The 26,259-nt window shown below is 46.2% G+C and overlaps 1 protein-coding gene across 10 annotated transcripts in view; it reads right to left on the bottom strand.

The window, feature by feature from the left end:
* ndst2a (N-deacetylase/N-sulfotransferase (heparan glucosaminyl) 2a) overlaps window positions 1–26,259 on the bottom strand; it is a 98,507-nt gene that overhangs the window by 2,539 nt on the left and 69,709 nt on the right. For 5 of the 10 annotated variants that reach the window (XM_066692947.1, XM_066692943.1, XM_066692946.1 and 2 more), the window contains 11 exons: window positions 19,822–19,859; window positions 15,006–16,754; window positions 5,474–5,561; window positions 4,685–4,839; window positions 3,144–3,329; window positions 2,833–2,961; window positions 2,132–2,314; window positions 1,522–1,618; window positions 1,234–1,357; window positions 494–668; window positions 218–388 (listed from right to left, as the gene is read on the bottom strand). In XM_066692947.1, coding sequence (XP_066549044.1) covers window positions 218–388; window positions 494–668; window positions 1,234–1,357; window positions 1,522–1,618; window positions 2,132–2,314; window positions 2,833–2,961; window positions 3,144–3,329; window positions 4,685–4,839; window positions 5,474–5,561; window positions 15,006–16,037 — 2,340 coding nt within the window. In that variant the 5' untranslated portion in view covers window positions 16,038–16,754; window positions 19,822–19,859. Of the gene's footprint in view, window positions 1–217; window positions 389–493; window positions 669–1,233; window positions 1,358–1,521; window positions 1,619–2,131; window positions 2,315–2,832; window positions 2,962–3,143; window positions 3,330–4,684; window positions 4,840–5,473; window positions 5,562–15,005; window positions 16,755–17,088; window positions 17,317–19,821; window positions 19,860–26,259 lie in introns of all 10 variants that reach the window. The other 5 variants (XM_066692952.1, XM_066692950.1, XM_066692951.1 and 2 more) reach the window with 3 other exon arrangements.

A 26,259-nucleotide genomic window follows, 5' to 3' on the forward strand; every position in this document is an offset into this window, starting at 1 on the left:
GGCACAACATCAGTAATTGGCTTTGGCATTTATAAACAGGGTGGTATTTATAGAGAAAGACTTCTGTACACCGGATTAAAACCATCAGGAGGGAAAACGGCTGGTATGTGAGGGCGCTATACAGAGGGACACTATATTAGGAAGCTTGTGTCTGTGGTTATGTCTGCAAAAGCAACACACTTTGTACACTTTGCAGTGAAGGTGAGTGGTGAGGTACCTGGCTGGGCTGGTAGTGCCGGAGCCACCTCTCCAGGTGAGTGGCATAGGTACCCGGGGCCAGACAGCGTCGCTGCAGAGCCAGCAGCTCTGGGGGGGCGCTGGGGGCTGCCAACACCACCTGGTGGAAGGTGTAGTTGAGAGCCATGGGGTCCTGGTGAGCACGCTGGTGCTGAGGACACAAAAAGAGCAGCACTGAGCATCGATCCACTCCCTTGTACGACACACACTGGCTTTCACCTCATGGCAGCCCATGACGTTTTGCAGTGGCGTTTACCTGGTACCAGGAGTAGGCGCGGTCGGCCGGGTTAATGAGCAGGGCCAGGATCTTGGCCCGGGGCAACAGGGCGGCGGCTCTGTGTGGCACGACATCCGTGTCGAAGTAGTTGGCACTTTTCTCAAACATGAAGTCCGTGCTGGCGTTGGAAGGGAAAGGGAAGAAATCCATGTACCTACAGACAGAGAGAGAGAGAGAAACGATCAAGCTCTTCTCCTTTTGCATCAATGAAAGCGGCACACGAAGGAAGAACGACGTTCCAAGAGGACGAGAAACAGCCTCCGTCAACAACGAACGGACAGGAGACATGCGGGTCGACTGATCTACACATCCCGGCTCAGGGACGAACTCGAGAGCCACAGACAAAGCTTGAAGATGGTTCCCACACTCGCTCCCTCATTAACATGCTGCTCTTTTTCTCTGCAAAGCCTCCACAGTCTATGACGCTTTTTTCCCCTCCCTTTTCTGGCTTGGAAACGGATTTGATCGAGATAACGTTTATCAGAACTTGTACATAGCATTGACTGCAGCGCTTGGATTGTAAAGAAGCTTAGATTCGCACTGACGCTGTCTGGTGCTTTGAGAGGGGGGGCTCTCGATGTTAAAGGCTCACTATCATGAGACACACAATCCCCTGTTCTGTATGCAAGACGTATGCCTGCAGTGCTGCTAGAGACGGAGGCTGGGAGCGATGTCAATTTTGTACTGTCAGACACGGAGTTAATTGTTGAAGGACGTACCAGTCAATCCCACGATGATAGTTTTGCCCATTGAAGAACTGGATCTCCTCAAAGGTGACAGGGCTGGGGAAGTTGCTGGTGATGGCTGGGTGGAGGGTCAGGAAGGAGTGCAAGGCTGTCGTTCCTGGGGGGACAAAAACAAACGCATAAACAATGAGCAAACAAACAACGGAGGATATTGCTGTCAAGAACGGACTGAAACATGTCAGCGTCAAACTCTTGAATTGCTTCTCTCAGTGTATCCATGATCTCCAGATAGAGCCAGCAGGGACGGAAGGTCAGGCGTACCTGTTTTTTGGGGACCAATCACCAGGAACTTGGGCAGCCTATCACATGTCTTCTCCTTGGACCAGATGTCTTTGTGTCGTTTATCGTCACAGGGGTTCTGAGGAACAGCACAGTGGAATCGGGACTGAACTGTGGGAACACTTTCTCATACAGTACTTATGCTACCCTCCTCTCCCCCAGAATAAAACTGAATTGGGCATTTCTCACACTCACAAAATGAACAATTAAACTAAATACACCAGTTGCCGATCCCCCACGTCTCTTTCACACTTCTCATAGCTTGTGCTGTGCAAAGTGGGCCATTTGGCAACAATACTACAGTTTATTTAGCTGAATAAAAATAAGAATCTGTGTTTCACTGTATAGACACATTGCAGGTACAGTGTAATGACTTCTTATACAGAAATCCAACATTTCATCTGTCGTCACTTTGAATAACAGCTGCTGCTACACTTCTCTTATTACAATGGACAAAAGGGCGTCATTTTCTTATTTTACTTAGGCCAAAATCGGGGTTATAGGGCCCAAACCTGGACCCTGAGCACCGCCTTTCACTGGTCGAACCACTCAGGAGTCCCATGAGGGCTTTAACTGGAGAGACCGGCCTCACCTGCCACAAAGGGTCGCGCTCCTCGGGAAAGATCTGGAAGTACTTCTCGGCCAGCTGCACGGGAGGCAGCGTCTGCAGGTGCAGGTTAGTCCAGCACTGCACGAACTTCACCAGAGACTCGAAGGTGTACAGGCCCAGCCGGTCGTTGCCGTAGTTGGACAAGTGCGTCATGAAGATACTGATCTGCAGAGAGTCAGAGGGGGAAGACAGTCAAGAGGAAGCGAAGGTCACAGACCGCACACTGTGCCGATGCTGCCGTGGAGTGGCTGTAAAGAACAGAGAAGAAGCAGCCCTTTTGTGCAATTCTCCCATAATGTTTTCCAGTGTCTGTGGTACAAATATCCACCATACACAAGACCAAGCTACCACACCCTGTTGTGTTTGTGTGTGCTCCGTTTTGAGCTTCGGTGCTGTAACCTACACATATTAATGTGTAGGTCCAGGCTGCTCATTTCAGCATGGCCAGACTCTATATGCGCCACCCCCTCTGTATAATCACAGCTATTGAAGGTGAGTGTGTGTGAGAGAGAGATACTGTATGGGGGTGGCATCCCTGGGGCTGTGAGGAAAGCAGATAACACTGTTCTCGCTGCGTTTCCCTCGTCAACAGGGAGCTACAGTTTGTCACTAAAGACTGTCCTTAAACACAGTTAATGTCCTGGAGATGTGTGTCCAACGAGGCACCGGGAGTTCACACTCACAGGGTTGAGCAGCACAGTAAGGAAGAGTTCTCCACCACGGATACTCTTATCCAGCTCCCGTGAGCCTCCGGGGTATTCATTGTAGAAGATAGTGTGAGTGAACAGGCCACACGTCTGCCTGGGCAGCACCTGGAGAAATCAAACATCAGAAACCAAACAATTTACAGTATTTCTCTTTAGTTTTAATGACACTGGAAAAACTTTGCCTCACACATACAGCAAAATAAGCTGCGGAGCTTGAAACGCAAGCAAGCTTTACTGTGGAATGACATTACTCAACACGACGCCTCACAGGGGGCAGGGGGTCTCACCTGGATGTTGCGGTGTATGAAGCCCCTGCGGTACCGAGCGGGCCGCAAGTGGGGATACTCCTCCGTGCTGGTCACCTTGATCCCCCACACCGACTTCCAGGCCTCGTACAGCTGGCTGTGCACCGGATACACCCCCGAGTGATGGGGCGCCACCGCATAGCCCAGGTCGGTGGGGATGCCATGTTCCTGTAGAGCACAACAATTCTTTATAGCATGTAGAGAGAACATGCAATGGTAGCAGAACACCTAGCACAAAACGGAGGAGCCTCAAACCCCCTCTGGCTAATTGGCTTGTGGGTATTACTGCAGCACACAGCACTGCATGCTCATGGGTCACCTTTTACAAGATCCTGCAGCTGGTGGACACTGAAATGGATCAGACTGGTACCCTGTGTGGTCTACATCAGCGCTGCAGGAACACGCCAGCTCTGAATAACAAGGAAGCCAAGGAGCTCTGAAAGATCTGTTTTCACCACTAGAGGGAGAGCCAACACAGCTGCTGCAAGCCACAGCCATTGTCTTTCCTTTACGTGAGGTAGTTGTAAAAGGAAAAAAGACCAACAGCTTAAAAAAAATACATAAAAATGTAACCACACATCAAGATCAGGGTTTAATCTTTTAACTTGATGCAGTAAAACCAGGCAGTGCAGGTAATGAGCAACATCAGTGCTACCCTGCATGTCCAACGCTGGGACACAGACATGCTGGGTGGCACTGGCCAACAGAGACAGAGCAGAGACAGCGCTTGTAACAGCTAATGTTGGGAGAGCAATGGCATTAATACACCTTGAGCCCTAGAGTCTGTAAAGCAAATTAGTTGGAAAACAGGCGCTACGCGGCAGACTGTTAAACCCATCAGCGGGCCGCAGCAGCGCTACAAGTCCACAGTCTCTCTCCATCACACGGCGGGGCGCTTTCCCCGGATCAGGACGGCCTTGGCAAATGTGAGCTGTCGTTGCCCTCCTCTCCCTGTCACGCTCAATTACACTCCCCGGCTCCGCCGCCGCCACCCCCCCCACCCCATCTACATGTACACCGCGTCTCTCATCAGCCGCAACCCATCCACAGCGCTGTCACCCCGGGCTAAAGCGACGGGCTCTCCTTCGTCCGGTGACAGGGAACAGACGGAGCACATGTCAAAGGTCTACGGAGCAGAACGGCACGTGAACGCAATTAGTGGGGAAAGGAAAAACAGAAGAGACAGAAGTATTGGAGTGAGAGAGACGCCGAGTTGCTTCATTGGGCAGGCGGGGTTAACATTCATCAAGTGTGATGTAACGAGAGGAAATCTCAGGCGCTGAGGTGAGCAGTGGAAACATGTCTTCCAGCATGGAGCGGTCAGAGGGGGGGATTTAAAAACAGACACACAGTTTATTGTAATTGTATCTTTCTTCAATAGACAGAAATATTGCCCACAGGCTTAGGTCTAACGCTTCATAAGCTGTTTATGGAACCCAGGAATGCTAGGAAAGTGTGCGGGTGCGATTGGATATAGATGTCTGGGGACTGACACCCAGCCCTGGCCCCACCGCCCCGCTCACCTGTGCGAACAGCTTGTTGAGCCTCATCTGCTCGGCCAGCACGGTGACATTGTGGAAGAGGTGTGGCTGCATGTGGCTCCACATGTGGGGGAACCACCAAAACTCGTTGCGGTGTCTCAGCAGCATGTCGTCTCCCCGGTCCTCCTCGTCCGTGCCTGGGGAGGACACGGGGGTTAGATATCGACAGATGGGTGCCCAGCTATAAGCTACTCTGATTATTACTATGATTTATTGACACTCATCTACACTGTAGTAGCTCACTATTCTGGAATTCACAAGCAAAAGCCATCTCTTGCTACAACACGTTTACACAAGTGTCAGCCCCTCGCCCAGCTCAGTGCAGACTGTCCCTCAGCCACATTCATTACGCTGACCTCGTCTACTCCCGTCTGACTGTGAAACCTGGTGAGTCACAGGCAACTGTCATCACCTACTTTAACAGACTGTCAGCTCCCTGTGCCACCCTGATTTGCTCTACGCTACTCTACCCTAAACCAAGCTCATTACCGGAGGAATTCCTGGTAGCTGTCATCACTTCGACACAGTGCTTGTAAAAGTGAACATCGACATTTCCTCAGCTCTGGTCCTTGAGGAGCACAGTCCACTGGGTTGGATAGGACCCCCTGCTGACTCAAGAGCTTGGCACACCCTTGGGTCGACTTGGCTCACCCACGTGAATAATTCAACCACCCCTGACATAGGTGCCCAATAAGAATCTGGGCCCGTTTATTAATCAAAAGGTGCCCTGCAGGCCTCGCCACAGACACAGAGACCGTCGGACCCGTGTACCTGTGTAGTAGAACTTTCCAGAGAAGCCCAGGTTAAAGGTGAAATTGGGGACCAGCGTCCTCAGTTTGTTTTGCGTGTTGAGGAGGGCCTGGGAGGGACAGAGAGAGAGACATTAGTTACACTTACTTCACCAGTCAAGGTTTTTAACAGCAAGGCATTTGTGCACCTTACCCTGAGAAAGCAGAAAAGGGTTCAGAAATTTCGATTCCGCGTGTTTTTCCAAGTAGTTAAAATAAGGTGTCAAGCTCAACGTCTCCTGCACCTCACAATGCATGTATAAATCTCAGTGCCTGCAGGCCACACATCCAGAGAAGAGCAGCAGACTGTTTATCTCCATCCCAGTTATTTCACAAGTGCAAATTAGAGAAAGCTTACCTTATGCTCTCCAAAATGAAATTCAACCCCCTGGGCAACCTTTATTCTGAATCGCATGCCCGTGTCCCGACTCATGGATGATTGCTTTATAAACCAAACCTTCCTACTGCATATGCCTGTCTAAAGGTATATTTCAAGACAGTTAATAGAGAATGAAATGATGTGACCTCCTTTATGTACAAGACTAATCAGATGGGCCTACCTGTCCTGTCTGACACTAGATGGCACTAAAGCTGTATGAGATTATAGAGTGGGGAAAGGCCAAGACAGACAATCATTTCAGTTAGCAGAGATTAATGAGGGTATTTATCTGATAAAGTCTTTGAAGACGATATACTGTCATTTAGTTTTAGTTTATTCTACAATTCTTGTAAAAATGTGAGGCACTGTATCACACCTGTCCCACACAATGTACGACAGGGACCCCGATACAAATCTCATCCTGTGTGTGTTTCTAGCCCCTCTGTGATGCACAAGACCAAGCTTACCTACAATTCTGTGGCTGCTCATTTTTGTGCTTGGTGTTTTGCCACAGTTGCATCGAGGGCTGCTGAGTTGTACTTGGAGAACACCCTTTGAACCTGATTACCACCATAGCTGGTCTAAACAGAATCTCTTTACTTGATCAGTTATAATCCGTTATTTAAAAAAGATATATTGTATGTCCAAGTTACTGTTTTGAAATGCTAAAAACCCCTGACTAGGATTAAAAAAGAAAACCAAGCTGTATTAATTTTACAATCTCTGTCTTGGACCTTTACGTTATGGGGTGCTGATATTTCATTTGTATTCAAACCTAAAACCGAAATGATTTAAAACTGTAAATCAGCCATAACCGCCATAAATAAGTCATGACAATACCTCTACTGTCATAACTTATTTACCAGCGTGTAAACACGGTCTGTCTGAGGAAGCCTGTGTTTACACGCTGGTAAATAAGTTATGACAGTAGAGGTATTGTCATGACTTTTTTAAGGCGGTTAGATAAGTTTGCTCAGGCTGTGGCTCAGGGCTGCTGCTCTCCTGTTCTGCTCAAAACCAGAGCAGCTGCATCGGGAGAAACAAAGACGCCGTCTCCCCATGGTAGGCATGTGCAATCTCGAATTCAAAAGCAGAGACCCAAAAAAGATCTACAACATCCTGATAGGATTTCAGAATAGCGCTATTCAGTAGAGCATAAAACAATAAGTACAGCACAAATACCAAAGCCCTTACATTCAGATTTATTTTTGCATTCATTCACTTAATTTATGCCATGAGATTATTGTGATGCAAGAGTTTAAGAAGTTTGGTGTGTGTGTGCGTGTTGTTCTTATGTGCATTTTATATTGGATATCTGGACACACGTGGATACACTCAGATAATCCTTTGGGGGAGTGTGAAGTGCATATTAGGACTACAGAATTAAGTAGCGTGAAAGAGCACAGAACCCGCCTGTAAAAAGTCCGGCTCTTCAGTGCATTTCAAAAACATAAGCCTCCTGCAGCACACAAAACTTTCAAAAAAGATTCAGATCAGAGGATTACAGAAACTGGGGAGATTTGTATAATGTAACTAACAACAACCAGAACAAAACAATAGATTAAAAAAAAAAAAACTGAATACTTTAGATTAGTATGCAGAAACAAATGTGCTCAATTTCTTTCCTGAAGACTCTGTGGCTTTAATGCATAGTTTTACTCAGTATGCTGTAATGTGTGGCGTGTCTTTATTACAAGAGACATTTAAAACATGGATACTTTTAAACACTGCCTCGTGGCTTAAAACATCCATCTCTGACTACTAATTATTTTTGTCATTTCTTTGCCTTTTCTAAGTGCGCACTGAAACTAACCCACAGCTCCCCCACGGGTGGAAACAGACCGGACTCCAGCGATCGCAGCACCCTGGCTGAACCTGAAGCTGTCGGACAATCTACCGCAGGTTTGTGTTAGCAAGGCCGTCCTGGTCGAGATCTCCCTGCTGTAGGAATGCTGTGGTCAAAGCAGCCCGCAGTGATGGGGCCCCATGTATCACGGACGCGTGTGTATTTCATTCACATCTCAGCCATGTAACAAGAAACGCTACCACCGGTATTACTAAACCGGACTTCCTAGCACCCTAAGAATACCCCATGTTGAGCTCATGCGGTACGTGCTACCCTGCAGACTGGACAATACTGGCAAAGCTGGGATCAGATCTCGGCTACCACCCCGTGGGCTTCAATACTCCACTGAGCCAGACCTCACAGAGCACACCAGACGTGAGTATGTGTTTAAGGCAGCGCAATGCATGCATGGACTGTAACCTGCACTCCTCCTTTTCCATTCAATTATGTGCTGTAACACCACTGTGTGCTCACAAGAGAAGTCAAATCTCCTTCAAGCATCCCCTTCCTGACAAAAACATTTCCAAATTCCCAAATCCAAACTTATTTCCATCCTCCTTTAACAGGTTTCGAGGTGACAGGTATCACGAAAAACAAGGGAACAGGTGTTAATTAGGAGTTGGGACACCTTTCATCAACTTTCACTCTATTTATTTATTTTTTGTCTTACTTAATACCAAAAGAGAGAGAATCATGCATCCATCTCTTACATGGTATATATTCTGCATGACTACCACAGGCAGAGTTGCCAAGGTGAAGTGTTTTGACATTTTTCTGTCGATGTGGGCATCCTCAGATAAATGTTATAGGATGAGCTTGACAGGAGAGAGAGTTAAAGAATCAAAGCCGATGGAACTATACTCCTGAAAGAGGATTCAGACTGTTATATTGGCTGTTTATCATGTAGTGAAAGATCGTAGAAGTCAAATCAATGCACAAAAACCAGAGCGGGTTTTAACCTGAAGAATGCATGTGGGTGTTCCCGGACCGGCAGATTAATACGAGTATAAATAAAGTGACAGTGGTGGGTGGGGTGGGGTCAGACAAGAATTCATGTTCAAGTGGTCAGAGGCTGTGGGACTGGTGGACTCTGTTACCATGACAACACAGCGGTCAACTGAGACCCGAATGTGAACTGGAGTGATGCAGTTGGGTTTCTTTTTTCTTCTCTTTTTCCTGTTATCTCCACCTCTGTCTATTCCTCTTGTACTCCTTTTTCAAATCCACCTCCAAACCCAGAGGGTCAAATTCAGCCTCAATCCTTCCTGGCCAGCTTTTTGATCGGCTTCAAATAGCTCAAAACTAGCACGAAAACCCAACTTAACTGTGTCCCAGGGCCGAGGCTAAGCCAGATTTGTAACCTTTCCACCAACGTGACATCTGTCGAAGGGATACAAACAGGAAAAAGAACAAAGACAGCTGACAAATGGTTCTTTCCCACACTTCTGTTTACTTTTAGACATCCAGCACACATCCCACGTATTCGTCTTTGTATGAAAGAAATAATGTAAACGTAAATACATGTGTGCATAATGGAGGTCTTTTCCCTCTTTCAAAATGACTGTAGTCAGCAAGCTGAAGAGTCACAGGCCCAGAACACCTCCACCTAATAGAAGGAGATGGAAAAATATTTCACCCCCTACACTCACTCACTCACACTCTCACAGCTTTAGAGACACTTTCAGTCGGTCTTCCCACAAGTGTTGACATGCAGCCGCGCGAGGGGCCGGATCACTGCCTGTCCTGACATCTTTCCACCAGATACTTCAAAGATTAATTAATTCCATTCTGCACTTGACATTTCTATGCAACCTAAAACCCACACATGTAGTTTAGTGTTTATTACTGTCGTGGAGATTATACATTTTTCTTAAATGGCCCTCTCTCTCCCTTTGTCTGTGACGACCTACTACTCCTCTTCCATTACATACTCCATTACAGTGTCTTTTCAATGAATGATGTGATGTTTGCAGTGAGGTTGGGATCCTACCTCAGTGCTTTGTGGATAATTAATCCATCGAGCCCCCAAGTCGTTTTCGGGGTCGGTCTTATTGCAGTTGCATTTGCGCTAATTACTGTTAATCCCCTGATTAAAAAGAAGAAAGGATCCTACTTTGCTTAGAAACTAGGCTATTTCAAGTGTGCCTCTTGTTTTGGCCAAGGGTTTTAGAAGCTGGTGTGGTCTCTAAGGGACAATCATGTACCGAGCTCTGTGCTGTGTGACCGGTCTCTGCTGTTTTAGACTATCCCACAGTACAGACACAGCCCAAGGTCGCAGATGTTTTACTGATGGCCGATGAGTCACAGTTCAGTTTAGTTCAGTTCTTATTATTAAGTAGCTTACAGCTGCTTTTGCTAATATACTGCTATCTGATGCTCTTTTTGAACCGCTAGGTATTTTTGTATCTGATCTAGTGTTTTAAAATGCTATTAGTCCAGCAGAAAGCGCTGTGTGTCAGTCCATGACTTTACCTTTACAGCTAGACAAACATGATGCTTCATATGTCTCTTTTGTGCAGCCCATGTTCTGTATCATTCATACACTTCCCCAAAGCCACATCACACTCTGGCACAGCATCGCTTTCCCTCACGGTGCCAATTATATTCATCTTATCAGTAGACAACCTGAAACTCAAACAGCGCTCTCCGTTCCATTGCATTAGAGCACAGACATTAGATTATGGATCTCACTTAGTTATTGGCTGCTGGACAAGACAGAGGCATGGCTCTTGGGCTCCTCACATCAGTTGTCTGCGTTGACACTCATTGATGTGCCTTAACACCATTTACACACTAATGCCCCTTCACCAACATCTCATTGTCGGCGCTGGACAGATATGGTGGCCCAGTTCAGTAAACATTGTCGAGCCCTAACAATCTGATATACATTCTACCGTGTTGCATACTGAGATGCTTTTAAAAAGGGAGAACGTTAAACACATGTAAATTCTGATTACTCGTCATTATGCGCAAAGCCCCCGGCATCTTGAAATTAGCAAACAACAGGCAGAGACCAGAACACACAAACATGCTTATCTGGAAACTTGTGTTACACACTGGGCCTGATGGGCATATTCAAACTGGAGGCTGCTGGGAAAAATAGTTTTAAGCCCGTTTAGAAATCCACTATTGCGTACTGCTTGGAGGACTGCAATGATAATATGGCAGGTCTCTGACTTTAATAATTGAGTCTAAGAGCAGAATAACCGTTTCCTGTAGGGCCCTGCAAAATTGATAGGGAAAAGTGAACATTCACATGGCTTGACTATCACACTGCAATCACATGGGAAATGCGCAGAAACTGCACATCGCAATTAGTCAGTGTTTGCTACAGTTATTCTCTGGGTCAGTTTCATTAGTGTGGCTTGATTGGTAGCTGTGAGGTTTCTGATTAATAAACTAGAGGTTCAATTCTCCCTGTGTGATTTTCGGAGGGCGATATTCATGAGTGGGGGGGTGGTGTTTGTCAAGCGTAGGGGGTTGCGTTACTCTGAAATTGTGTGCGACTGCTCACTGGCCTCCGAGGGTGGTCCACATTGTTTTAATTGGAGAGCTCCACAGCTGAGATTACAGCTCAGAAACTTGCTGAGGCAGAGGATCATGGGATAGAGCTTTCACAGCAGCCGTGTGTGAGTGTGTGTGTGTGTGTGTGTGTGTGTGTGTGTGTGTGTGTGTGTGTGCGTGTAGGTGTTGGCGTGCGCTTGTGTGTGTGTAAGTGTGGGTGGGTGAGCTTCCCTGTTGGAAATCAGCTTTAGTTCTTACAGGCCATGCTGAGACTGCACTGTGAGTGAGAAAAGACAGGATTATATCTCCATTTGTGGCAGCCCTGTATTTGTGTGCTGCAACCTTTGTACTGCTTGAGGTGATTAAAATCCCTTTGTCTATTAAGAAGCACCAGGTGAACTGCGCACAGCCAGGAGAGAAGGTCAACTGCTTTATATTCTTCCAACATGAAATACTGGCCAAATAGAAAATGTATAGATCTATTAAATTACTCAATTGCATTCCCCTAGCCTTCTTTGCATTGGGAAATGAAGGGCACATTGTTGTAAATGCTTTGTTGAAAATGCTATTCGAAGAATTATAATAAAAATACAAAATAAAAACCGGAACATTAAACATGAGCACTGATGGATTTAATGTATGATGCAGAATACAGTATTAGAAGAGACTAAGCAGCACATTAAGTGAGTGAGTCACAGCCTTGTAGCCAATGGCATTCGGCCGTTTGGGAAGGTGAGTTCACGAGTCGGGGGTATTAAGAATAAAAAGCGCAGGGCAGATCCACAGAAGGGTGCCCACTTACTTCCCATTTCTCTCACACACTCACACTCACGTCTGTGTTTGACGTCAATGTCTTCCAGAGAATGGCACACAGGAAGGTGCCATCCATTTTAGTGCAAATTTCATGGATCTGTCTCTCTGATGGCATTTTAATCAGTGCCCTTTAAAAGTAATCTTAATTAATCTTGCAAATTTTGCGTGATTTTAAATAAATGCATTATGCAGGCCTTCATTTCTCTCAAAGGTGAGTGAAATGTCTCTCTGGAGACGTGTGATAGCACTCCTCATTACAGTTATAATTATTTGACCCTTAACAAGATAGTTTCCAATTTTCTAATTGTCAAAACACCTCACAGTACTGACTTTATTTGTCACCTGCTTCAATTCATGAATAAGCTGCATATTGCAATTTTAAATTGCCTCCGAAGACGAGTCATTTAGAATATTCACATGCCGATCTTCAATTTCTTCACGAGCGCGTTGTCTCCTGCACACTTCCTGTTCAGCCCGTAATGTTATCTTGCTCATTGAAGCGCTCTCCACACCTCAGTTAAATATCAATTACTGACATTTGTCCAAATTTGTTTTAAACATGACTTTAAGACACGACCACGGTCTCATTTTGCATCTACAAATATCAAACATGGAATTATCCGAGGGTGAAAGAATTCACAGCATAATAATTGCATATTTGGAAATGTCAGACAGCTTGAATAACAAAACAGTTAACAGAGGTCCTGGACAATTTTCAGGTTTATTTAACCTTCCTTTTGGTTTTTCAGACTTCTGTCATTATGTTGTTCTTCTACACCCTTCCAATTTGGATGAACCTGGTGGTATACCACTATGACCTGTGTAACAGCGTGCTGTGAAAAACATATTCCTGGCTACCACTTCCTTCCTCACTGTGATGAAACAAGGACACCTAGGCTGTCCAGAGTCCACAAACCCAGCAGTGTTCAAACACCTGTACACACAGCTGGAATCCCCCTCGACACCTGGCTATGGCACGGTCCAGACTGGAAACGGCACGGTCTGGTTTACAGGGTCCAACTGAGCCCAGCTTTTTACTGGCTGACCAATCTAGCTTAAACTCTACAATGATTACAGCATGGTCCCCAACAGTTGACATTTTCTAGGAGTGCTACTCACAGTATACATTTTCCCATTTAGTTTAATGTTCACCAATTAATTAAACTATCCACCAATCAAAATGTGCTCTTGCTAAATCTAAGCTCTCAACATCTAGGTCAGCTATGAACACGCAAAATAAAACGTTTTGTTTTTTATTTTCTTCAGACAATACAGCTCATGTCATTTAAGCTGTATTCAAGCTCAGCAAGCCAACTCTCTCTCCATTTCGGGTTCGAATCACTCAGTCAGACACCCGGACGGAGAAGGAAGGGATTCTATGGCGAGAGGTGAAGTCAAGGGCAGACGCTGTGAAGCACGCAGGACAAGTAGGCCTGCATTCAGTTTAAGCAGCATAGAAGCTAACACTTGGGGGAAAAAAGTTTTATCGCAAGGCATGTCACTAGAACCATTTTAAGTTGCTGTTTAAGCTTATTAGTTAATTACATTTCCTCACAGTAACACCCTAAGAAAAAAGCGTGGGATAAAAAAAGATATGCGATTGCAGCTGAACCACAATAAAGCTCTGATCATTTGGTTTGGAGAGCAAAAAGTGTATTTTGCCGGCTGCATATATAAAACTATGTAATATACATCACCACAACTCCCTGCACCATGAAAGCCAGCGGAGAAGCCGTGCGGGACCAAAGCGCAGCTACAAAGAGGCACGCACAGTTTAATTAAGAAACGGAGATGGGCTTAAAAACGCTCATTATAACTTTGAAGGCGGCCGGATGAGTGTGATTTGAAAGGCAAAAAAGAAAGAAAAAGAAAACTACATCCCTTTAGGCTAGGCTGAGGTTCACGCTTGACAAAACGATGGTGTGAGTTATTGCTCTGGCTTTATCGTTTTATGCCCTGCGATTATACAAGGTGAAGAGCTTGCCTGGGCTTCAATAAAAAAGGCAGGTGTAACGGCTGCAGGCATGAAATCAGTCACCTAAAAATATTTAATAGTGGTTATTAATACAGAATTACAGCTTTCTGAAATCTGAAGCCAGCAACACTGAATGGACAGAAATAACACCACCAATGGGCGGCAGTTTGAGCCAGCAAGTAGTCAAAACGTACATGAAGTAGATTCCAGACAGAAAAAAGACCTGCTCATGGAACACGACCATAACGATTTCTTGTAAATGTTTTTTTTTTCCCTAAAATAAGTTTAAAGTGTGCCGTTTTACAAAATACTCAGCATCTGAAACTGCTTTCATTTTGGCAAAATCGGACATGAAGAACCTCACTGAGTTATGCTGAAGGAAAAAAAAAGTTTCTTCTGATAGAGGTTGCAGTTCCGGTAGATAAAGAAAACATCACCTTTACAATACCAGTTATTTGCATAAAATAGTCATCAACATGCTATGATTTTAGTTTTTACAGTGCCGAACGAGTTTGAATGTTTTTACAACCCAAATCCATAAGGAGATACTCAAAACCAAATCTCCATCAGGGCACTGGGCCCAGTACGGCAGCACTCATTTATTCAGAGGAATGTACTGTTGCCGGTGCTCGATGACAATGTGAGTGGAAAGAATATTAAAAACAGCAGCTTGTCAATTGGAAAAGTGCACACGTACACAAGAGCCTGTAGCTGGTAAACCCTGAGAGGTGTCCGCAAACTCAGCTGCAGAAACCAGACTCGCCTGTGTAGATTGGGACAGAAAATGATCGGTACCACTCAAAGGAGGCGGTAGACAGCCCTCCGAGACAGCCATCTTAGCAGAAGACCTTACATTGTTTCTTAACGCACGAAGGCATCAACCAGAAGTGATTATATTCCCTGTGTATGACAAGTGTTAACCACTGCAATCAGGCAAATGTGAAGCTTAGATTAACTCTACTTCCTCGGGATAAACCTCCCCTCCCTCCCACTCTCACCTCCACGTCGGACATCTTCATGCGGGTTCCTTCCTTGCCCACGAAGATGTCGTCGATGTCCACCAGCAGGTAGCGGTCCAGTGACAGGCACAGCCGCTTGCCCGTCAGGTAGGCGATGGCGTCGACGAAGATGAGCTTGTGCAGCCAGAAGGCGAGGTTGTTGCCGAAGAGCACCCTCTGGATGCCATCATGCAAGCCCAGGTCCTGGACCACGGTTGCATGCAGGGCGCGGTGGGAGCCCAGATGGGAGAGGGACTCTGAGGACTTGGTGCTGGCCAGGAGCACCGGCTCGTAGGTGCTGTGGTTGAACTGGAAGACGGTCCAGTCGTCTCCGGGCAGGGGGCCCTGGTCCACCTCGTTGGCACGTGTCACGTAGAGGAGCGGGGCACCGGGGTTGATGCGGTAGTCGCGGAGGCCCAGGTTGGAGTGCAGGAAGAGGGGGAAGCCCTTGAGCTGGGCGCTGAGCAGTGAGTTCTCATTGGCCTTGAAGAAGCCGATGATGCCCACCCCGTACTCCACGCAGTACTTGTCCAGGAGCTCGCGGTTCCAGGCGTCCAGGTTGACGTACTTGAGGATGTTCTCGTAGATGATAAGGGCATAGCGGCCCCGGTCCCTCTCGGTCAGGGTTGGCATGTCTCCCTTGCCCGGGGCGATCTCAGTCTGGTATTTGAAGCGGCTAGATTCCAAGATGGCGATGATCTCCTGGCCCAGTTGTGAGTAGATGCTCTCCACAAACACCAGCACCACCGGCTCCGTGCGCGAATTGTCCACCGTCTTGACGAAGCGGCGGCTGCTCTGCGCGGGAAGGAAGAGAGGCGCTCTCTGCCCCCCTACGCCGCCTCCTGCACTGACCCCACCTCCGCCGCCACAGTCGCTGAAGGGCAAGGGTGGGGCCTCCTTGATTTTGGGGCTGTTGCTCACGTAGTACGCCAAGAAGGCCATGGAGAAGAGGCTGAAGACGATCAGGGCCAGGATGAGGCGGTGGAGCTCCAGCTGCCTCACGCTCCGCACCAACTTCCAGAAGCCCACCATGGCGGCGGGCGGCCCCGGGGGAGGGGCTGGGGCTGGAGCGGGAGAGGGGGGCAGGGCGGGGACGGAGGCAGGGCTGGGCGGGAGGAGAAGAGGAGGAGCGGGAGGCGAGGAGAGTGCGAGGAGGAGGAGGAGGAGGGTTGAGCAGCAGACACTGACGTTAACTTCTGCTCAGGAACAGCCATTTACGCTAGGTCACCATGGCCCCCATAGCCCATTTTCTTGACCACCTGCACCCTCCCCCTCTCCCCTCTCCTTTTCCTCTGTTTCTTTCGCCCTTGACTGAAATCTCTCTTGGACTCGAGCCCTATAGCTTTCCCCCTTCCTGGCACACTCTCTCCTCTATCCTTTCTCTTGATGCCCAGAATCCAAGTGCCTCTTGTGTTCTCCTCTCTCCCTCTGTCTCTCTTTAGTTCCTGAGCTGTCTAAGAGGATTGTGTTACTGTCTCTCACAGCCCCTCCTCCTCACTCTCTCTCTCACTCTCTCTCTCTCGCCTCTCAAATCACTCTGTCCACCCCTACCCATAAAAAAAAAAGTCTCAGTGTGCTAGTAAGGATTCTACTTTCTCCTGCTTGACCGTCTTCTCTCGCTTCACAACCGCAGCACCCTGGAGCATCTGCCATGGGCTCCCATCCTGGCCACTGTCTCCAACGCAGGCTGGAGGTCTGCAATCTGCCACACACAGTCTGTCCGTCTGGTCATTCCCGTCCAACGCCTGGCTGGAGAGAGAAGAGGTGAAATGACAACCACCACATACGAATACGACTGCCTCGCCGTTTATCTTGTCCTGCTAGGCGTTTGTTTTAAAGTAGCGTAATATAAATTGCATCAGCATCATCATGTGCAAATCAACCACATAATAACTAAGCAAAGTCACTCTCGGTCTACAAGTGTAGGCTTCAGATGGGTATCTTATTGATCTCTGAGGTCAGGCGTCTTGAAGAGATAAATGTCTGAAGCAGGGGAAGGCATGGGCAGGTGTCGAAGTGACGACTGGAGGAGCCGCTATCGATTCGCTGTGGAAACAAGTCGAGCTTGTTCCCAATCACTAACCTGCGTTCGGTGCCATTAGTCTGAAAGCACACTCATAATCACACATCAGATTGGGAAGCGACAACACCGTCTTATCGGACTAAGCAGGCGTGACTTTTGGCAGAACCGTACGGGTTTTCTTCCTCTGACTTTGTGAGCAAGAACGAAAGTGTGTCAAGCAGGAGCAGGTGTTGGAAAGAACCATTTGCTCCTCCCCCATCCCCTCCGAACACACCAATGCATCCATTTCTGAAAAAGAAGGTGCAGATTGCAGAAGAAAGCCCGTCAGATAAGTCGCACGTACCTGAAGGCAAGGACTAGTGCAAGGATGTGCAGACAGAAGAGCCTGGAGTCTGATTTTCTCATCAACAGACCATCCCCCCCCTCCCACCCTGCTGCCTTACATCTCAAAACTTTTCCCAGGGTTCCCGAAATAGACCTCCAACCCCTTCTCTTCCTGCTAACAGATAGCCTTACAGGTGTGTGACTAGGAAAAGATAGGGCGGCAGAGAGGGAGGGTTAAGGGCTGGTAATCTTTCAAATAGACAGGGTTTCCTTAGCAACGACCCGGTGCTGAGCTGGAGAGCCTCCCCGAGCAATGTTGTTCAGCGAGAGCAGACTTCCTCCCCGCAGAGGGCTGGGTCAGGGCCACGACAGCCTGGACCGCCACAGGCACAGAGAGCGGGGCTTCCAGACCTGACAACAGACTCAATTTGGCTGACCAGAGCGGACTACATCCATCTACACCCAAACACAATCTGTGGGAGCGTTTTAAGTCACGACACCTGCACAGCTGATCAAAAACTCAGAACAGGTGCTTAGGAGAGAAAATCCATCTGCGGAATAAAAAAAGAACTGCCACACACCGTCTTTTGGGAAATCTCAAAAGTCTTTTATTAGAACGAATAGCCAACATTGCAGTGCATCTTTTTAAATAGACCTTAATGTTAGTTACCGGCTATCAAAGTATTTTGAGATTTGCACAATAGCGTGTGAGGGAGATCTTGCTTTTCTTTCACGCTGTAGATCAGGGAAACATTACAAGGTTATTACTCTGAAGTGTTTCAGCTCAGGTTTGCGCTCATAATGTCTAATGTAATGACAGGGATTACAATCCCAATTGAAAACTGATGACCCAATCGCTTCTGCAATTTATTACAATACCGCGATGACCTCCAATCATTACCAGTCACATAAAAGAGTCTCCACTACAGCAGGCTTAATGTAGCTGGAAACACAGGGACGTTTTTAAAGCCACTATCTTGGTGAAATGATACCATTCAACAGGAAGTGTCTAAAAATTGCTTCTGAGATAAGAGGCTACTGAACGCCAGCATGTGGTTTTGTGGGTATCTGACAGCTTTTTTCAGTCCTGTGCTCTCAGCCCAAGGCACTATTGCTCTCAGAGAGAGAGTCTCGCTGGCCAGCGGTCGAAGGGAAATGTGATGCCGTGAGAGTTAGTAAACTGAAAATATTCACAGCTCAACGCTCTCCGTTAACGTACTGGTGCACATATTCAAACTGCAGTGAGGCCCATATAAGCCTGTTCAGGTCAGGAGGGTTTGAATGTGAAGTGTGCAGACTGAATTCGGGGTGTTTAAGAAGCTGGGGGAGCACTGGGAAGCTCCCTGTCCAGTCTTTGCGATCACTTTCACTGTGTATAAATAACTGCGGTGGGAAGAAAAAGCAGACACGGCACTGCAACTTCTGTGGGGCTGAAGAGACACCATCGACAGAGCCTGCAGCTTTGGCCTGGAACTCTTACAAGTGCAGCAAGGCACCCAGCACAGCAGACACAAACACAATTCAAAGGACAATTATGCAGCAATGTCAAGGGCAAACCTGTTGTAGAATTTGAATGACTTAAGAGCAAGAGAAGTCTCAGAGAAGAGGTCAACTAGCAGCAAATTCACCCTGAAGAGAAAGGCCTGGACAAACGGCAATGAATTTGCAAACTAAAGACCAATTTCTAAGTTTTTTTTTTTTTTTTTACCAAAACCCATTCCAGCCACGAATGCCAACACACTAGTGGACTGAAGCTTCACCTTGACAGTCTTAATGCAAGCCTTCATGCTGAGCAAGCTCTTGCTCCAGATTGTATCGACTTATCTAAAAACAGCTGGTGTGTGTTGAAACCAGAGCCTGGGTATTAATACACCGTGAATGACCTCACTGAAGCCAGAACTTCCCTCTTCATAACACCAGCACGAAGAAATAAATAAAGGTCCAGGTCAGACTCATTTGGACATGCATCAGTGTTGTTTTTTTCCCTGGGAAAATACTGCTGTGTCAGCCCTGTTTTACAATATATATTTCAAGCTTACCAGAAAATGTCAAGGCTTTTTTTTTTTTTTATTGGCACGGTGACGAACTCATATGAAATAGAACAAATTTGCTGACATTGGGTTTATTGTGAGTTTAAGATGAAGGCACCGTCACACAATAGGGATCTCCAGGAAAATAAATCAGACGCCTCCTCTCGCTCTGGGCTGTGTTTTGGGGTTTTATTTTGTATTAAGTTGCCTAATAAGATGCATCTTCTACAAGAAAGCTTGTGTCCTTAGTGACCAGTGACTTATGTGGGGCACAACTGTCGTTCAGCTCTTGCTCTTGACCCCATACCCACACGGCGTAGAGAGAGAAACCACAGTCTGTTTTAACACAATGATAATTTGAACATGCAGCCTAAAGTCATTGTGAAGTCAACAGATTTCAAGCAGAAGACACTGAAGTATCTATGGAGAACAATCTTACCTTGTTATGAGTTTCTCAGACACTTTTCTTAAAGAGATCTGTAGAGAGGGAGAAAGGAAGTCGGGGTATTAGAGCAATTTTCACAACTGGCATCAAGTCACCAAGGAGCTCAAAGGAGTAGGCTGTTCCAAGCCCTGCCACGTTAAAACGAAAAGCCTCGACGGGTAAAACAAAAAGCAAAAAAACCTGAGTCACAACACTAAGCACAAAAACGAGAAGACACCAACACCCCCTGCACATCGCAGTTATGTGCTGTATTCTAGGCCTCGTCTAACTTCTCGGTAGAAGGCTGGGTTTTTAAACAGGGAGTGGAGAAGTGATGAAGCAATGCCATCCAGCTCAAAGACCACTTTTTGGGGGGTTGCTCATTTTAACATGACGGCTTGTGCATGCTGAAGTGTTTCGATAGGTGTCAACATCAATTATCGGCGGGCTACAGTACACAGCGGCTTTTGATCCACCCCGAGCTCTTTAACTGAAACCGGCCCAATTATTTGATTAATTGGCATACATTTAAACACTTATCTCTCCGGGGGCCCCGTTGCTAAGTACTGCAGCTACTTAATGTTGAATCAAGTACATCTTACAAGTCATTCGCTGTAAGAGACCCCAAGAGGGTGGGGAAAAAAGCCCAAACTCTTTCATATGTCCAATTGAGCAGATAATTTGATGAAACTAGTTATTCGACAGGGGACAGAGGCAGAAAAGGAACCTTGCACAGCTCGAGGACAGCCGTTTCCCAGTCCAGATCCAGTCCGTCCCATTCCTACTAATCGAATCTGATCGAATCTTGCTGCAAAATCCTGTTATCTGTTTGGCCTGACCCTGCTGTCTGCACCCACTGTTCATTAACATGCTGACTATTCCAGCAAAAACAAAACTCCCGAAAAGATGGTGAAGGTAAAAACACCACATAAAAAATCTTATAAAATGCATTGACCCTTTTTTATTAATAAAGCTTGCATTCTCAACTCAAAGATATGAAATGTAAAATTAAGAGAAGGCACAGTTTCTCAATAAGAACGGGATTAGTGTGTTTGTACGCTGGTGCTCCTTATACATGTGCTGTGATCCTGGGCTCATCTGTTACAGCTTATGAAAACACATTTAGTGCTGACTGGTGCAAGAGGCCTCTTTTAAGAGTTTAATCTCGTCCAAGGCACTTTGCTTTCGTGTCCGACAGAACTGGAACCTCTTCCCTTGACCCCGTGCCCAAACGCTCATCTCCGCAGACTGAGGAGTGCGTAGAAAAAGAAACGCCTAATTAAATAAATAAAATAGACAATGCATGTGTGCATAAATTCAAGACAGAACGAATGCATGCAAGTGGTTAAAGATCTCACATCGTTGGTGGGATCTCTCAGCTGGTATAACAAACAGAGGAGCACACCCACACGCACAAACACACAAATCACAAATTTTGAAAAGCGCCATGCCCCGGTTTTCGAAAGCATGCATTATATTTCAAACCGCACAGATCTAAGGAGATGCCACTGGCTTTGCGGATCCGGATGGTTTTCACCTGCAGATGCTTTGGAATGAAAAATCTATGATGTAAATGCTAAAATCAGGCTTTGGTGGGTGGGAGAAGACAATTGCGCAATCCTGCCAGATCCTGCTGATTCACATGCCACACGCAAGCAGACGGGACAGTTTCAACATCAGGAAGAACCTCCCAGTGCTTCTGTGGTAGAATGTGCCTGGTATAGCAAAACCCATCAGTATTTAGAAAGATTCCTCAATGGAGACCAAACACAGAAGAGAGGTGACACAAACAGCCATTCCTCACTCACAGCTGGAGTTGAATCTTCACGGTTAACTAATATTTTAGTATGGCCAGATGGATTCAGACATAAAAAGTCAAGTCATCCGACATGCAAGCGGCTAAATACATCCTTATTTTTACACCAGTCTTGAGCAGAATAACAGTATAGTTTAAGGTAATCTACTGCAAACCAGTTAGAGTTGGGAGACTCTTTGCCTTTATCGTAATTGTTATTGAGCTCAGCTTACCTACAAGCTATTTCACCTATACAGTCATATCATGCCGTGACAGTTCAGGTTTTGTTTTCATTTCGGCTCAGCGTGACACTGCACTTGCTAAAAAAAGGGTTAAGAGTTCAAGAGGAGGGCTTTGGCTCTCTGCTCTGTGAGAGAGAGGGGGTGCTGATTTACAGGAGATAAAAATAATTACCTAAGAAAAGCCTTGGTCTTTCTTTCAGCTGCCTGAGGTGCTCAAAAATACCCGAACACGATCATGTCAGAAATCACAGTTGAAAATATGTTTTTATTAGCACTATGCCCTGTAATTAGAGGGTTATTGAAAGGTTGTTTTTTTGGGTTTGCTTTGCTTCCTCATGCGTCATTCTGCCAGAATATCTTTCTACCACAAAACAAACACAAGCAGTTGATGTGGAGTCAAACACATTCGAGGGAAGACTGAGACAAAGCCAGCGAGTCCCCCCCGGGCTGCAGACAGGGCTCCCAGACGGAGTGAACGGAAATTAACAAATCTAGCTGCAGTTAAATATAGTCTAATATGGTCCAGGATAACGTCATAATTCATAAATCATATTTGTGTTTGTATTAATCTACCTAGTAGGTCCCAAGACATCTGCATCGTAACTGGCGTTTGTATTGTGGTTGTTGCAGTTTCAACATGCATTTCATTCATTTTGCCATAGTTTCACTTGCTTTAGTGTACATGCCCATGCTTGATTGTGATTTTGCGGTCATTTGACCTGGATTAACAACAGTTCAATTGTGCAAGGGTGGCATGGTAATTTTTACAAGAGGTCTGCTGGACATAACAAACCACAATAATACAAGAATACCACACATACTGAACAAAAATCCCATCTCATACCATCACAACCAAAGATGGATCTCACAATAATTAATAAAAACTGCCCTTGGGCACAGAGCTATGAGTAGGTAAGTGTGTGGCTTACAACAAATTATACAACCTGCACATTACGGTGACTGCGACGGCATACGAGACATTTTTCAGAGAATCTCAGACACAACTCAAACCACGCTCCCATTGTGGGTTTCCTGTTCTCAAGAGAAAGTTGAAAACACCTTGTTGCACCTTGTCTGACAGGATGTTTCTCCTGAGCAGCGTTCACACGAGCGTCAGACGCACAGGGCCCAAGGACGGACAGGCGGAGAGATAGACAGGTGGACGGGAAAACTTCGGCCTTCACACTGCGACTAGACCGAGACCAGTTATCGCAAATGTCCAGCGGACACAAAAACTTAACCAAATTAAACTTGTGTCACCATTTGCACTAGAGACTAACAATCACTTTTGGGGCAGTAACTGCATTTAGAACAAGATCAGTTGAGCAGAGCAGACTGGGTTAATTAACTTCAAGGAAAAACGGAACAATGACTTTTTTTCACAGACCAATCTGCAGATGTGCTTGTTTTGGTCCATGCATTAATTATTCCCAGAAACAAAAAAGCCTGGATGAATCATCTATAGGCGGTGTGGTAATACCGAGTCTCCAGCAGGTGGGGTGAGATCATTAGAAACAGGCCATCGGAAAACAAAATTGACCCACGGAGAAATATATGCTCGTTCAATACAACAGCCCACTGGGGAACAAGGCTACTAATTGCCCAGAGAGATGGTGCATTGAGGGCAGTCAGGAATCATTATCGATGCTGCTACTTTACTCGGCAGGATATGTACAACTACCCCCCAATGGAAACGCAGTTGTGTAAGCGTCAGGGCAAATCTGGGTGGTTCCTTGTATAACGAATTGGGATTTTAGGGAAACAAGGTAAATAGAATGTAGCAGGCCGGTTGACAACTGCGATCGGAAAAACACTAATCCCCTCTCCCGGGGGGAAAGCAGGAAATAAAGCAAACACTGACAAGGTCAAATACCCTCCTCTCCCCCAACCACTCCCACCCCAACCTCTCTCCCTCCCCCAAGGCCCAGCCTCCGTGCCTATTCTCTCCGGGACTCCCCGGGTCACAACCCCACGGCTGGAGCGTAGGAATGTGGAGCGAGACATTCCTAGGAAGTTAATGACTATAAAGCATATCGGACCCCACAGATCTTTGGGAGATCACGGGCTATATTTGGATGCAAACAATGGGAACGCTGAAGGGGAATATGGGCCGCTATCTTATTCTCATTGCGTCTGATTAAATGAGCTCAACAACTCGGCCTTTGCCTGATGTCTGGGACACGTTTTTGTCTTCTGGACTTCCTTGTTCAGAACTGTTCTACAAAATCATCTTGTGGTCAGCGACTTCTCCCGTTTGCCAAAGGATCCCGTTTTGAGAGGGAGATCTCAAAATGGGATCCTTTGGCAAACGGGAGAAGTTGCTGACCACAAGAGCATCCCCTCCGGGTTGTGTAGCAAACACACTTCAGACGCCCCGTCGTAATTAACAGATTAATGCGCGCTTTAATTAGGCGTCGCGGTCATCGATTTCAAGGAAGTTATAATCCATAATTGAGCCCGTTCCAAGAGCCACGTTTCTGCCGCAGATCGCCCGGAGAGGTTTGCAACCAACATATGTGACTGCCATACAAGAAATGCTGGAATCCCCGACAAACACGTCACACTCCCTTACAGAAACCCAGCGGAGGGGAACGCCATTACCACGGCAATTATTAGGGGTTTTGTGTAACAAATGAGTGTAGAAGACTTTTCTGTAGGCAGCACAGTTAGAATTGGAAAAGCTTTGCCCCGTTCCCCCCCCCCCCCACTCATTCACGTCCCTGTCTTGGGGACGAACGAGATGAACGAACGCATCATAACTGCTGTCAGCTTTCAAAGAAAAACGGTCCCTTTTTTATTTTATTTTATTAAGGCCCTTTCAGCACTCTTGGTCTCGCACTGAGTAAGAGCTTAAAGATAATCTCTCTCATTAGAAAGGATAAATATTTAAAGATTAAAAACGGCACTCCATTACTGAATACATCTGTCTTTTTCCCACTCTGACCTGAAAGGGCTCTTTGGAAACTGATGCAAAAAAAGCAAAAAAAAAACAAAACATGACACTACGATAGCCTCGGTTCACACTGGAGGGCAGCGTCAAGGATGTGAACAGGGATATGACAGTCAAGGTGAGTTGTCAGCTATAGACCATCTCTCTCCAGACAACACTGTTAGTCTGTATCTGACAAAATCAACGGCAAATCCTTTGGTTGGCACGGAAGTAGCCATTCTAATGGAGTTCTAGAACCAAACCAAGACCAACAAAACTATAAAAATATAAACCAGACCTTGCAGACCTTAAAACAGCACTTGCAAATATAATTCCCTCATGAGGTGATTAAAACAGCATCCGTGACACGCATATTAACTGCACCACAGCAAAAACGAGACTAAGGCCGAGATTAAATCACATCTTGGGCCCACCTACTCATTAAACATGTATAAGCTGGTCTTCAACGGCTCAGTACACACAAGCAGCATCGGGCAAACCAAAATCCACCGCCAGGCACAACGCTGTGTCATGGGGTGTTGAATCTGCCTCTGTGTATGATCTTTGGGCGGTTAATGACAATGGAGTGCCAATATGAGGTAAAGACAAAAACAAACCGAGTCCCGACTGTCTGCCATGACTCGACACCGGCCAGGTTGCCCTGTGTTTGTCTTCGCTGTTACTCAAAGATAATTATTGCCTTGCATTGTAGTAAACTTTACTGCAGGCGTGTCCTGACCACGAGACAATGTTGTTATGAATGAGAATGTTTGCATTATTAAAAGATCTCCCTGATTGTTGCCTGACACCGTTAGCTTTATGACAAACGGTTCCCTATTTATATTCAGGCCATGTTGAAAAGGAGGGGGTGGAAAACTCCTCTTCGGGCTAATTTTTATATTTCAATTTTTGACAGTCAGATTAAGAGGAGAAGTTCTATATTTTATGAAGATTTTGCCTGTGAGATGCAAGATTAATGTGTTCTATATTCTCCAATTTATTCCCCCTCACTCCGAGCTGCCATTAAAAGAAGAATAATGTTTTATCTGCGCAGACACGCCTAGTCAGAGCAATGCCACGAAAAGAGACGGCGGAGACAGGGCAGAGTTGAGGTCAAGGTCTACTGAGTAGCATTTCATATACAAATCAATATTAACACTAACTGCTCGATTTCCTGATTAGAAGTAAGATTAGCTGCAGTATTATTTCAACATCGTGATCTGTAGCTCAACTTAATGATGATGAATTCTGAAGCGTCCGCCGTCTTCAGCGGACTCGTTCAATTGCTCGTGGTAGAGATATCATGTGTGATGTCACTCTCAGGAAGGCGGTCACACGTCTCAGCCCGATACATCTCGCTCTGTCCACGTGTCTCTCTCGGTGTGTCAATCATTCCGTGTCTCACTCACTCTTCATGTGCGAGAATGTGTGTGTGAAGATACAGTGGGGGCATTTCTTGCGAGTGATGTAATACCGACTCACAAAAG

The sequence above is a fragment of the Amia ocellicauda genome, chromosome 20 (genome assembly GCF_036373705.1).
Source record: "Amia ocellicauda isolate fAmiCal2 chromosome 20, fAmiCal2.hap1, whole genome shotgun sequence".
In the NCBI taxonomy this organism is placed as follows: Eukaryota; Metazoa; Chordata; class Actinopteri; order Amiiformes; family Amiidae; genus Amia; species Amia ocellicauda.